Source organism: Electrophorus electricus, chromosome 12, assembly GCF_013358815.1.
Source record: "Electrophorus electricus isolate fEleEle1 chromosome 12, fEleEle1.pri, whole genome shotgun sequence".
NCBI classification, from domain to species: Eukaryota; Metazoa; Chordata; class Actinopteri; order Gymnotiformes; family Gymnotidae; genus Electrophorus; species Electrophorus electricus.
Genome location: NC_049546.1, coordinates 3,808,488 through 3,822,773, shown reverse-complemented (window position 1 = coordinate 3,822,773; position 14,286 = coordinate 3,808,488). Strand labels below are relative to the sequence as shown.

Here is a 14,286-nt window from a genome sequence, read left to right as displayed (position 1 = left end):
GATAAATGGATTCTTAATTGAGGTAATTATTTGATTGTACAATGCACTTTTTAATTTTCCAGTCCAGTTTACTGATTGATACTAGCATGACTAAGTCGTAAAGCAAATGATAAATTAATGATTACTAGTGCTGACACTTGAAACTAACTTACGAAGCACATCAAGGCATGTTCAAATGTCACGATCATGGATAAACGAGGCTTGAGGACAGTGTGAGCTTGTACTAATCCTGAAGCTTTAACTTGTGACTGACGCATAGACCAAGTACAGTGTCCGATTCCAGATACCAAAGCGTATGAAATGCCTTTAAATGTATCCAAGTTCAATGTTTTGTAGGAGGAGAGATGGAATTAAAGTTGACTTTGTAAGTTAAATTAACATAACATGTAAGGGAGGGTGTTTTGTGGTGTGGAATCATTTACAGACACTGACAAATGAAGTCAGCCAACAGATACAGTATCTTAACTGTAATGCATTGTCTATACTTCACCAATTGAGGTACACTTGTCCTGACATTTTAGAGGGGCATAAACCCCATTGTAGCAGATCATCCTGGACCACCTAGACAAGGTATAATGGAACACCTTTGACACAACTATCCTGAAATAAATATCTTTACTAAGACTTTTAAACACATTCTAAAATATATTCCAAATATAACCACTAATGTGTACAGTTGTATAAAGTTGCTCAGGCTTCCTTTGCAAGTTACTTATAAACCACCCACCATTATCCTAACAACTGATTCCACTAGTTGGTATTTGTTTATACACCTGGAAAAAGTATTGTATTCACTTAATTTTACACCTTAATAAAATATCAAAAAAGGTACAAATCCAAGAACTAAGCAGTCAAATGTTATAAGTGGCCAGTAGTTGTCATATTTTGAAACCTCTAACCCTTTTTCAACACATTTTAACGGCAGTGCTGCTTTCAAGTGCTTTTTAACAAGTACTGATTGCCCCTTTCAATGTCAATGCAACACCATGTAAATCAACACCACGGGACCAAGCCTTGCTGCACTTGTCACCTTTTGGTCAAACTAGACTTTGGGATGCGTGTGAGAAACTGAATGTCAGATTGACATCCACAAAACTAGTCCAAAAGTGTCTGAGAGAACCTTGCAACATTTGGTAGGTTGACTTGGCAATGCTGGGAGTGTTTGGTTGGGTAAAGTCCTGCAAGTCATAGGCCAGCAGTGTTTTTCAAATGAGTCCTTCTAATCCAGCAAACGGTCCACATATTTGCTCTACTTGTCTTACTAGGTATTCATTGTTTTTAATAGCTTGATTCAGGAATTATTGGACATTACGCTAGTGCGACTGGAGTGAGCCTCGTGGACTGGGATAAGCACTGGGGTAGGGCCCACTAAAGCTGGGTGAGTTGCTGCAGGTGGTGCAGGATGGTCTTCTGGCCCAGGCGCACATGCAGGGCTCTGGCCTCTCTGGAGTTCAGCTTGGCCAGTGCGGCCGGCTCCTCTAGCAACCTGCGATCCGACTCCACATCCTCCGAGTACAGGCCCAGCGTGAAGCCTGCGGCCGCCTGCAACAACTGCTTCCACTGTGGAGCCAGAGCTGGCAGCCCCTCAAAGCTCAGAGCCTGTGCCATGTTAGAATCTTCGTCATCACCATCATCTTCCTCCCAGCCTTCATTCTCCTGAAATTCTTCAAACTCCTTTTTGCTCATGCATAAGACCTGCAAATAACCATACAGTATACAAAATGACAATCCAGTTAGAATAACATGGGATTACGTACACCTAGAGACACACACACACACACACACACACACACACACACACACACACACACACATACATATATATATATATATATATATATATATATATATATATATATATATATATACACACAGACAGACATTTCCTTCATCAGCTGCACAAGCACTGTATCTATATACATACACTTTATATACTTGATTAAAAGGACCTGAAGTACAATACAACAGGTCTACATTCACTATGTGTATGAACTAAATGTTCTTTTGCAGTTGTTTATATGATCAGCCCTAGTGAGGTACCTTCAGGGTTGTATAGAGTTCCGTGTCTGTGAGGGAACCATTCTTGCCAAAAACAAAGACACCTTTCTCCCTCACCATATCCATCTCACACAGCATGTTCCATTTATCCACCAGGAGGCGCTTTTCTGCCTCACTCTGTGTGCCTGTAGGAGGAAAAAAAAAAACGGACTGACAGTTTACACAGCAGAGCAACATCTAGAATAGTTTATGTCCCAAAACAGTAGGCAACAGGTATTCACATTTAGCTATGAGACTAGTTTTAAACAGTCTAAGGCTTTGTTTCTCTGCTCCATCCTCTGGGCCCACCACTCAATCCACATTTGAGTTCTATGTCAGCTCTCCACATAACCGAACCGAGCGATTAAGAAGATGGAATACCTGGGAATAGGTGGACAACCCGGGTTTGGTCAAAACTGTGGATTGTATGTTACAACCTGAAGACAATCAACCTAGGTAGCAGACTGATGCTGAGCCATTCGGTTCTCTTCCTAAAACGATCACATTGTTTTTAAGCTTCACCCTGTGGCTGTGTAACAAGTAATGGCACCTTGTACAGCTGCTGTGTACACAGAGGACATCTGGATGTCGGCTGTATCATTGCTGTTGGTGGGAAAGGGCTCCGTGAAGCCGTACATATGCAGCAGCTGCCAGCTGGCCATCGGGCCATAGGTGTTAAAGATCTCCTCACCCTTCCGGATCTCCCGCACTGCCACCATTTTCAAACAGTCCTCCACGTATGAAATGGGAGAACAGGAGAGCTTACTGGAAATATTAGTGTCACATTCTAAAATGTTCTTGAGTTCTCTGGGTCATTACAAGCGGATAAAATACATGTTAATGAAGCTGTTTTTCAAATATGCTTACATGTGTGTACTCTAAATTGGCATTGTGATTGGACACGTGATTCAGCATGTCCGCCATGGGCACCATCATGGGCGGGCTGCTTACCTCATCCTCCTCCTCATCCTCAACAGGCTCCTGGAAACTATAACAAGAAGGAAGGGGGTTAAGGAGGAACGGGAGGAGTATACAACACTTAGCTCTGGGCCTACCTTCATAAACCGCCTGTGGGCAGGAACGCAGAGTCTGGCTCAGATTCGTCTTGTTTACAGTAATTCACATCCCAAGATAAATAGCAGAGGATAATTATTAAACACTGCCAATCTACTCAACTTAAATAACCCTTTTTAATGTTTGTTGGAGTAATCAAATGATTATCACTAAGTAGACTGGTTTTTTTTTTAAAGGTTTTTGTAGGAAACTGACAGCATTCATTCATTCATTCATTCATTACACTAAGCCAGCCCATGGAACATGTGCTGCAACACTGGCTGTTTCTAATGGCCATGTGAGAGTATCTAACCTGTAGGCCATGACAAAAGCTACTAAACTCTGATAGAGCTCCAGAGTGTGCTGCTCAGGATCCCACAGCTCTGGGTGTGAGCCAATGAAGGGCAGAACTGTATCCTTATACTCCTTCTCAATGTTGGTCAGGTCTGTGTCCACTGCCTCGGGGATACCTGTCCCCTTCAGCAACCTCTCTCTCTCTTCCTTGGACCTAGAGGGCAGCGTGTTGGAAATCTTACAGCAGCAGCATATATGGCACAAAAAGATTAAAATGCAAGTCTTACAGGACAGACTTAAATCTTAAATCTAAAGCAACTTTAAGCCCAACAAGCAATCTAAGAATAGAGCTGGCATCATCCATGGCAACACACAATTTAAATTAGCTTTTTATTATGATAGTATAAGTTTACAAGCACAGTGCAAAACTATGTACAGTTATAACATTTAAGGACCATTTGAAGCTTCTTACCAGAACATGGGGTGGTCCAGCTTCTTAAAGTCAGGCCAGAGAGACAGGTAGGGTCTCCAGTAGGACTCGGGACAGGTGTATTCATACATCAGGGCTAAGATGAGCGGAACCCAACCTGAGCTGCTCTCCAAAGAGCCCTTTCCTGGAAAAGGTAGCTGAGTCAGAAGCCAAAGAGCACATCTCTGTTAACCAGAAGCTGAGGAGAGTCAGTGCATTGTTGTACCTTCTTCAAGGACCTCCTTGATAGCAGACATGCCATCACGCAGGACAACATGTCTGGGGACAGAGAAGAGGACATGGCCCTCTTCTATGTCATCTTTAGCAAGCATACCATATTCTGCGATTGTGCCTTCTTTACTTAAGTAGACCTGGATCGGAAGGACATGGTTAAAACTTCCCAAAGAGTTTAAAGCATTAAATCAAAATAGATGCATATACATTTAATCAAGTTCAATATCTGATCACAGGTTAGGGGCCAATGATGTATAAGGTGGTTTTGACTTGCTTTGTTGCTAAGCGTGAGTTTCACTTTATCACACCATGATAAGAAGTTCTTCAGAGGATCCTCCATGCTGTCGTCCGTGCTTCCATTCTCCTTCTAAAATCAAAAGAAATGACACTTTTCTCAAGCTCGATAATGCATAGTTACATTTAAATAAAAGACTATAATATGGGTTTGGTTGCTAGACAAAAGGCTAGCTAGCTAACGCTATATGAACGTGAAACGGGTAACCTAACCTAGCTAGTTTACGTAAAAGAGTTCACTTTAGCTTTTACTTCACATTTAAAGTCTTTTACCTTTGGTCTCTTTGCCTCTGTAGCCATGTTGTAACAAGATAATCTTATTACGAACAAACACACTTTGCATATTGTGCTCGACTGCACTGGTATTAAATATTTATAAGCATCTTTCTAAATTGTATTCATAATTCTAAACAAGAGTAACAATTCCACATGTGCTTTGCACAAGTCGCCCGCATTTGACGTTTGCGTTTCTCGATATGTAGGTCATACACGTCAAAATAAAAGACCCCCTGGAAATTACGAAACAGAAACGGTGAAAAAAAGGTGTATTATAGTGTTATAATAAGCTTGTCATGGTCATTGTGACTGAACTTTATAATATTTACTCATGAGACACTAGACACTTCCCTGAATAATAAAATACAATAACGTCTGTTACAAATTAAAGTCTGCAAATATGTCAGAACCTTTCATCTAATTCTAATTCAACCTTTTATCTAATTCTGTTACATAAACCACAGTTTCAGTTTCTCAAATGCATAGTTCTACTTTTAGGTAATACTCACCTTAATAATACTTTTTTTTGCTTTCAGTCTTAGTGATTTGGGTTCATGTTTTAAATGCAGACTTTCTATGTTTGGTATGTTGTTTGTCTTTAGTTGGCTGGGCATTTGGGGAATGTTTACAGTACATATCAGTAAGCAGTTACTGAATTAGTAAACAGTTCCTTTCAGTAAACATTTGCTAAAATGTTTTCCCCCTTAATATCTGATTATGTTTCAAATGCTATGGAGTGAGTAGCATTTGTATTACATGGTGTTGAAACAGCATAGGTATTACATGATACTGTTACTGCCTCATACTTTGTCACCAAGGTTCAACTTCGTTACTACAATAAAAGGTCTAGGTCATGTTCTTAGAATGTAAGTAATGAAAGGCTGCCAATAAAGTTGAAAGTGGTGTATACTGATCAGCAATAAGATTTGAAAACCTCACAGGGGTTCAGCACAAAGCACAAAGCAGTGTGACAACCACATTTAGAATTCCTTGATTTCTAGCTTTGGGTTTATGTCTGTTTCCTCTTCCTTCTTATCAGGACCCAAGAGCCTTTTCCCTGGGCCCCAATGTTCTGGAACCTTTTTCACCTAAACGTCTTCCATCTCTTAAAGGGTTTGAGAGGGTACAATGGCATGTCTTCTTAATAACACTCTAAATTTTGGTTATAAAGATCATCTGAAATACCAAATCAAAATGTTTCCACTCAGTGCAAAAATTGATTAATTCTCTTTGACAGCTGTTTGATCTGTTAGTTTGATTCTGTTTGAATTGATTGCGAATTTTGGAGCTTGTTTTTGTATCCTGACTTTAGTCCGCTGAGCAGTATGGGGATGTTACAGCCTGTAGTACTGGAGGAACAGTGTTCTTGATGGTTTGAAGGCCATGAAGGAAGCTTTGGTGACTCAGGCTGAGGAGTTTGCTGGATGAACACAAATCGTCAGCCATGCAACCAAAGGAAAAGGTAAAGTTTAAATATGATTCTTTTACATGGAGAAGTAGACGGGTGAACATGAAGACTACAAATGTTCATAAGCAGCCTACCCAAAATATGGCATTCCATTGAAAGCATCGCTTTACGTGGACAATAACTAGCCAAACCACATGGTCCTGCACGGAGGGAAGTTCTGTGGTACTGTGACACATCTTTGTGCTTTTGGCTAACTTTACAAAAAGGATTCGTGGTGAGATAGATTTCCACTTCTTCTTAGCTACAAAAACAAAAATGAAGAAAAAATGAAGACGAAAACATTAAACAAGCTACATAATTTGTACATCAAACATGTCTTTGTTGATTGGCTTCATTTTAGATATGAATATTGCTTCTGTAACTCACTTGGCAGGCAGAGCAGCATGCTTGCAGCAACAAGGCTATGGCTTAATTTCACAGGAAACACATAACATACTGATAAATATATGCAAATCACTCAAGTCTGGGAAATATAAATGAAATATGGAATATACTGGATTTTTTTTCACCGAACCATTCCTTTAATACAGGAATACAGGATAAGAATAAACAACCATAGGTGTGAGATTAAAAGTGTACAAATCAATACATTTTTATGTAAGTCTTTTTGAAAATGTCCCTAGGTATTATTTGTTTGTGAGCGTTGACTGAACTGGTTATCATTAACAAATACTCCACTAACCTCTGTCATGAGATCCTGAACAGCAGGTCAATGATTTGACAACACGTTTCTGAGTAGGTTTACCAATGTGCTTGACTTAGTGAAGAATATAATAAAGTTAGAAATCTTTTCCACTGTAAAAAAATAATCCAAAGAGGTTTGGATTTTTGGATACCTAAAAATCTGCATATTCCCAAATGCCAAAATACAACTGTCCTCTAACACAGTAAACAAATTTGAGATTGAAGATTGAACAGGCATGATGCTGAATTACTTGGTTTTTATCACTTGGCCAACTGCCAGATCCATCACCCACTTATACTTATAACATAATGTAGATCATCTATTGCCATGCACAATTTGTCAGACAACTTTACCGCAATCATCACTGGTCTGTTTTTGACCACAGCTTCCACTGCTGACTGCACATTTACTAGGGTCATAGAAACAATTTCTGGTAGTGGCATGGTAGTGAATGTTGAGCAGGTATGAATGTGTCAGCATAGCAGTCTAACTGGAATTTTTACACATTAGTGTCACTGCAGGGTTGAAAGAACATTCTCATGCAAAAACTGTTCCATCACAAACTAGAGTCCTGTGATCCTCTGGTTTGGCATTGTTACATGTAGCTTTGCTTTGAGGCCAAAACTTCTGATCGTCACATTGACATCCTGCCAATAGGGTTCAGAAGCCATTTTATTAGAGGAATCATATCAAAAGTGAGCTGTGTGAAGAGCAGACATCATGCTGGATTCTTTGATTCTGGTTTGGATTTGTATCTTCCTTTTCTTCGTCTTTATCAGGATCCAGAGGCCCAAAAACTTCCCTCCTGGACCCAGACCATTACCCATATTTGGGAATTTGTTTCAGCTGGACATAGTCAATCCTTTGAAAGATTTAGACAAGGTACAGTTCTAAATTCTCCTAATCCAGGCGTAATTCTAATCAAAACAAAATGTCATTTTTTAATAATTTAAAAATTTTCTAAACATTTACCTTACCTTAAGTTCTGTGTTGTGGTTTTCAAAGATTTGATAAATAGCTTGACAGTTGCATTTGATAAATGAGCTAGATAAAGGTGCTTCTGAAGTTTTAGCTCCCTGATATGTTCAAGAAATGTACTTTGCTTGCACAGCTGATTGAGATGTCCACCAAAACGGTACTGACCAAACAAGGCATGGGCTCCACAAAACCTCTGAAGGTGTCCTGTGGTATCTGGCACCAAGACATTAGCAGTAGATACTTTAAGGCATCTCCACAGATTTGACTTGTTTTTCCAGAAACATTCCACAGGTTCTCAATCAGATTGTGATCTAGGGAATTTGGAAGCCAAGTCAACACCTTGAACTCTTGTCTTGTTTCTCAAACCATTCTTGAACAATTTTTGCAGTGGTGGCAGGGTGCATTATTCTGCTGAAGATGGCACTGCCATTTGGGAACACATAGTCATCGTAGGCATGACATAGAGCACCCTCATATGAATACAGACTTGATTACACCTCTCCCTCATTTCAGTTTCTTTTATAACCTTCCTGTTCCCATAGCATACTCGCGAAGTATTGTATTCCCATTCATACTGAGCGTTCCTTATTTTCCATTGTTTATCCTGGAAATTGACCTCTGCTTCATCCTAGACGACGCCTCACTCTTAGCCCTCTGGACAACCTCGGATTCTAGCTACTGGTTTTGATGTTGGACTGTGCCATCGACTCTCTCTCTTCACCCCTCTGTTCCTGTTTACGACTACCCTTGCAATTCACCTCACAACTCCTTCCTGTGTCTAAAATAAACTCTTGCATTTGGATCCATACCTACCTGTATCCTGATGATCCGTTACAGACGTCCACATGATGTTAAAGAAAACGTGATTAACCAGACCAGGCCCCCTTTACAATTGCTCCATGGTCCAGTTCTGATGCTAACATGCCCCATAGGATGCACTTTTTGGTAGTGAGCCAGGTAAGTCAGCATGGGAACTCTGATCAGCTCTGCAGTTACACAGCACTCACGTACTAGCACCGAGTGTTCTAACACTTTTCTATCATAGCTATTAACTTTTTTAGCAATTTGTTTTGCAGTTTTTCCATGGATTTGGACCAGTCAGGCTAGCCCTTCACCTCCACACCCACCCCATATGTATCAATGATACTTAGGTGGCCCATGTCCATGTAGCTGGATCATGGATTGTCTTTCCTTGAGTCAAATATTCTTGAGTTTGACTTCCTTGAACACTGCATACAAGGAACTTCCCACAAGACCTGCTGTTTTGGAGATGGTCTATTGTTCATATAGCCATACAATTTTGGCCTTTGTCAAAGCTGTCCTTACACTTGGCCATTTTCCATGTTTCAACACATCAACTTTGAGAACTGACTGTTCACTTTCGCTTACGTGACAGTGTGCTATTGTATCAAAGATAGATTTTACCTAATTTACATTCCTATCATTTGGTTTTATGCCATGATTAACTGCAGACTTTGCTTCTTGTTTTGTAATCTTCAGTGGCTGAGCGCTATGGGAATGTTTTACCAGCCTGTATATTGGAGGAAGACCAGCAGTAGTTCTTAAAGGTTTGAAGGCTGTAAAGGAGGCTTGGTGACCAATGCTGCAGACTTTTTCTGGACGCCCACAAAACCTTCTGATTAACAATGTAACGGATAGCAAGGTGATGTCAAATAAATAATTACAGCTGTCCCAGTGATCAGGACTGAGATCATACTATTACACCTTTTGTACAGTTTGTGCTTAGTGTTATACATCTGGTGATTAAGGGGACACCTTTGCATGTACAAACAGAGCAACTTTGAAGGCAGTTACTGATATAAGAATTATATGTGACAGGAATCATACTTGCTGACTATGGCCCTTCATGGAAGGAGCACCGTCGTTTTGCCCTCATGACCCTGAGGAATTTTGGCCTGGGGAAGCAATCTATGGAGAAGAGGATTCTGGGAGAGATCGAACACATTGTTGCACACTTAGAGAAAAGTGGAGGTACTGTTATCATGTTGGTTCTAATGATTTTCTTCACATGCTAATTGTAAGTGAGGTCATAAAAGGTATTACGTTTTGTTTTTTTTAAAAATATTGAATAGACCAGCTCAATACAAGGAGCCAAAACTAAAAACTAAGTGTTTTGAGAAAGCAAGAAAAAAACATATGGAACACTTAATAATTAAATGTATGTTGCATATCTGTAGGAAGTTACATAAATCCTAAGACTTTGTTCCACGATGCTGCATCAAATATTATTTACCTGGTTTTATTTGGCATCCGCTACAACTATGAGGACCAAACCCTGAAAGCATTGGTTCGATGTTTCACTGAAATTACAAAGCTGGCTAATGGACCCTGGGGAACGGTAAGTCTTTATGTCCTAGGAAAAAAATGTTTTGGATTAATTGACTGATTGATTAACAGTATTATCCCATCAGGGGAACCTTTTTCTTAGACAACCCAAAAGTGCATCTCAAAAAAGCCACCAGACATACACAAACACAAAATTATACAACTCAACACCCTGATCAATAACATTGAACACATTGGTAACATAACATTAAAAAGGCACACACTCATTTCTCAGCTAATCGAATTGAGAAATATATTAGTTGTAGGTACTGAATAATTTTTAACCTATTTAATCTATACATTGGCATTCTAAATCTCCTACCTGAAGGGAGAAGCTGATACTCTGGAAAAAGAATGTGATCTAGATCAGAAATAATTCTTCTTGCCATCGAATTAACAGACTGCTAATAGACCTGCATTAATTGAGGAGTGCTTGAATACCTCCAAGGACTTCCAAGCAGTTTTAACAACATTAGCTAATTTGCTCTTTAGCTGTGTTGAAAAATTACCAACCCGAACTGAAATGACATATTTTAAAATACTCGCTAGAACACCATTATTAAACAGGATCAGAAGTTTCTGATCCACTACAAAGTCTACTCAAAAAACAAACAAATAAACAAATATTAGGACTTCTGAAAAAATGTAATGTGCTGTGTAATCAGAGTAATGTGTACATGTCAATATTGTAATCTAGTGAGGTTAATACAATAGTAATGTATAGTAAAAACCTCAAGAAATCGATATTAGCTATATGACAGTCAAAATCTTATTTTGCTTAAACAAATTGTTTTTTACAACTTTAAGAAAAACTTAAAAAAAAATGTAACTTATTGCAGTGATAACTAAGTCCCTTATTTTCTCCAAGATTTATGATACACTTCCTTTAGTGAGAGCCCTACCCCTCCCCTTTAAGAAGGCCATAGTAAATTCAGAGAAACTGAAAAAAATGGCAGCAGACATGATAAACAAGCACAAGATGCAAAGAGTATCAGGAGAGCCAAGAGACCTTGTTGACTGCTATCTAGACCAGCTTGGCCTTGTGAGTATGTGACATCTGAAGATTTGAATACTTAAGCCAACTTGGTTTTTTATGAGGAACAATGCACAATCACTTAAGCAAGCCAACTGGATGACTTATTATTAACAGGAAGTTGATGATCAAGTCTGCTTTGATGAGGAGCAACTTGTGGGGATGGTCATAGACCTGCATGGTGCTGGGACAGACACCACCTCCAACACCCTGCTAACAGCATTCCTCTACCTCATGACTCATCCAGACATTCAAGGTTTGAACTCTAAAGTACCATTTATACTGCATTATAATGCTGTGATATTTGGATATCTCATAAATATAATAATATTCAAGATTCAAGGTTCACTTGTCATTCAGCCATACACAAAGGTGTATAGTAGAATGAAATTACATGCCCTGAGCTTAACCAAGCATAAAATAAGATCCCTTATTATATATAAAATAAAAGTGATTAAATAAATCTCTTATATAAAAATAATGCAGATAAATAGTAATGATAATAATGAGTGAATGTGTAAATATAAAATCTAAGACATATAGCAGCAGGATATTGCACACTATAATACTGCACATGGCAGTCGGATAAAACTATTTCTATTTCGTCCGGTCTTGCAGTGCACATTATGGTACCTTCTGTCTGAGGGAACAAGAGTAAATGACCAGGGTGGATAGAGTCTCTGATAATGTTCCTGGCTTTTAGCAAGAGACGTTTTTGGGCCAGAACCTCAACAGGTGTGAGTGTGGGCCCCATTGATGTTTTCTGCTGCCCTCACCACTCTGCTCAAGACCTTATTCTCTGAGGAGTTGCAGTTCTCATATCAGAGTGGGATATTGTTAGTGAGGAACTTGTGAGAAACTCTCTATTGTTCCTCTATGAAAAGCTATGAGGATGGGTGAGCTAAGCTGGGCCCTCTTCAACCGCTGCAAGAAATGCAGGTGCTGGTGACCTTTTTATATAATATATATATATAATATAATATATATATATGTTAATATAGCCTTTGCTAAGAGACTTATCAGACACACTAATGACACAAAATGCCTTTTGTCTGGTCTTTTGTTATGGAATATTATATGTGCCAAATTTAAGGAATTATTAAATTAATCATAAGTACAACAACATATGTATATATCAGTAAATATAATCTCCATAGCTCCCACATCCTCTGCATATGCCCATTACACTGCGGTTGAATGTGTAATAGTACTCCAACAGTGCTCGATTCTCTGCTCTCGTCCATGAGTGTCTTGCAGGTGTACGATTATCTACTTTGCATGAAAGCATGACCAATCGCTTCAGATTTGACCAGTCCTGATAATAACAGAATGAGTGAAGTATAATACTCTACACCGATACCAGATTTATCAGGTTATTGGATAACACATAGGTCTTGTGGTCCTTCTGCCCAGATGACCTATTTTTAAAATCTATTTTATTGTATATAGGGATTTTTTCAAATAGTTCTTTCTTCCGTTTCCCTTTTTTTCTTACTACCTTTAAATAATCTTTTATTCATTTTTTGATGATATGTTTCTTACCCATAACCCTCTTGACCCCTTACTGGGCTGCTGATCTCATACTGACTTGAAAACCATGAAAGATTTCAACAATGTACCGTTTATACAGATCAGGGTTAGTTGCGAAACCCATTTTCTGGAGTAACACTGTGTTCACTCATTGTATATATAGGATAAATATATATTTATATGAGTATATGAGAGATAAGACAATTTAAATGAATGGCAAAAGTACACAAACCAACGGGGAAGGAGACCATTCTCCAGAAATCAAACTTTAAGTCATGCTAATGCAGTTTCAATGCACTTTAATAACTTAAACTAATTAAGGTACTAATGGTGTTTGCCCTCGGGCTTCTGTTTCTAGAGAAATGCCAGCAGGAGATCGATGAGGTTCTGAAGGGAAAAGCTCAGGCATCTTTTGAGGACAGACACAACATGCCATACACACAGGCTGTGATTCATGAGTCTCAGCGCATCGCAGACACCGTCCCTCTGAGTGTGTTCCACTGTACCACGAGAGATACTCAACTCATGGGCTACAGCATCCCAAAGGTGAGAATTAGTTAATTTCCATCCTTTTACTTATTTGTGTCACATGCTTATTTCTTTCTTTGCTTGTTTTTCTCCATGTTCCAGGGCACTCTCATCATCCCCAATCTCTCCTCAATACTGAGTGAGGAAGGCCAGTGGAAGTTTCCACATGAGTTCAACCCAGCCAACTTCCTGAATGAGCAGGGACAGTTTGAGAAACCTGAGGCCTTCTTACCCTTTTCTGCTGGTGAGAGTTTTGGACAGTGTACTTCTATACTGCAGGAAACATAATAAATTGTGTTTCAGTTTGTTTGCCCTGATTTATTGTGTGTGTGTTTGTGTGTGTAGGGCCTCGGATGTGTCTTGGTGAGGGTCTTGCTCGCATGGAGCTATTCCTCATCTTGGTCACCCTGCTGCGCCGGTTCCAGTTTGTCTGGCCTGAAGATGCAGGAGAACCAGACTTCACTCCTGTATATGGAATCACAGTCACACCCAAGCCATACAGGATGGGGGTCAGGCTGAGACATGGAGAGATATAGAGCTATAGATATAGAGCTTTGTTAATCTGTACATGCATATGACTTCAATTATCAATGGAACTGCAGAATCACTCTTTTAAAAGTTTCCTAACATGCCTTCATTGATTTATTTCATTTTGAACAAGTGGTAATGTATTCATGTAGCTCACCTGAAAGGTAAAATGCTACTAGCAACACCTAGGTCATGGGTTCAATTCCTAGGAAATGCACACCTTTTCATATTGATAAATATATGTAAATCGTTCTGGCTAAGTGTCTGCCACATCCTGAAAATATAAATTGTGCATTCATTAAAAGAATATAAAAGAACCATACCTGTGAGTGATTAAAAGTGTAAAATCATTAATAAGTATCTTTGAAAATGTTTATATATATTAGTGTTTGAGTGGTGACTGAATCCACAAAAGATTCATCTACATGCCCAAGATGTTCTCTGTATGTTCTGATATGCCAAAGGTAAATCATCTTTTAACATACTCAAACTGAGCAGTTTCATGAATTTCCATGAGGTCAAACAGACATAAT

The 14,286-nt window shown here is 39.1% G+C and overlaps 2 protein-coding genes across 4 annotated transcripts; one reads left to right on the top strand and one right to left on the bottom strand.

The window, feature by feature from the left end:
- Positions 1-598: 598 nt before the first annotated feature.
- setd6 (SET domain containing 6, protein lysine methyltransferase) lies at positions 599-4,827 on the bottom strand. Of its 3 annotated transcripts, none has more exons than XM_027019622.2 (9): positions 4,655-4,827; positions 4,362-4,454; positions 4,080-4,224; positions 3,857-3,998; positions 3,404-3,598; positions 2,905-3,025; positions 2,588-2,768; positions 2,041-2,183; positions 599-1,695 (listed from the first exon to the last, which is right to left on the bottom strand). In XM_027019622.2, exons 1-9 carry the CDS (start codon positions 4,679-4,681, stop codon positions 1,369-1,371), a joined length of 1,374 nt encoding a protein of 457 aa, XP_026875423.2. In that variant the 5' UTR covers positions 4,682-4,827; the 3' UTR covers positions 599-1,368. The 3 variants fall into 3 exon arrangements, with proteins under 3 accessions (XP_026875423.2, XP_026875422.2, XP_026875424.2); XM_027019621.2 differs by having other exon boundaries at positions 4,396-4,454; XM_027019623.2 differs by having other exon boundaries at positions 2,989-3,025; positions 4,396-4,454.
- A 2,703-nt stretch (positions 4,828-7,530) lies between these two features.
- Positions 7,531-13,881, top strand: LOC113583349 (cytochrome P450 2C15-like). The gene is made up of 9 exons (XM_035532352.1): positions 7,531-7,692; positions 7,922-7,997; positions 9,628-9,780; positions 9,987-10,147; positions 11,003-11,176; positions 11,285-11,423; positions 13,056-13,243; positions 13,328-13,469; positions 13,571-13,881. The coding sequence occupies exons 1-9, from the start codon at positions 7,531-7,533 to the stop codon at positions 13,759-13,761; spliced, it is 1,386 nt and encodes a 461-aa protein (XP_035388245.1). The 3' UTR covers positions 13,762-13,881.
- The last annotated feature ends 405 nt before the right edge of the window (positions 13,882-14,286 follow it).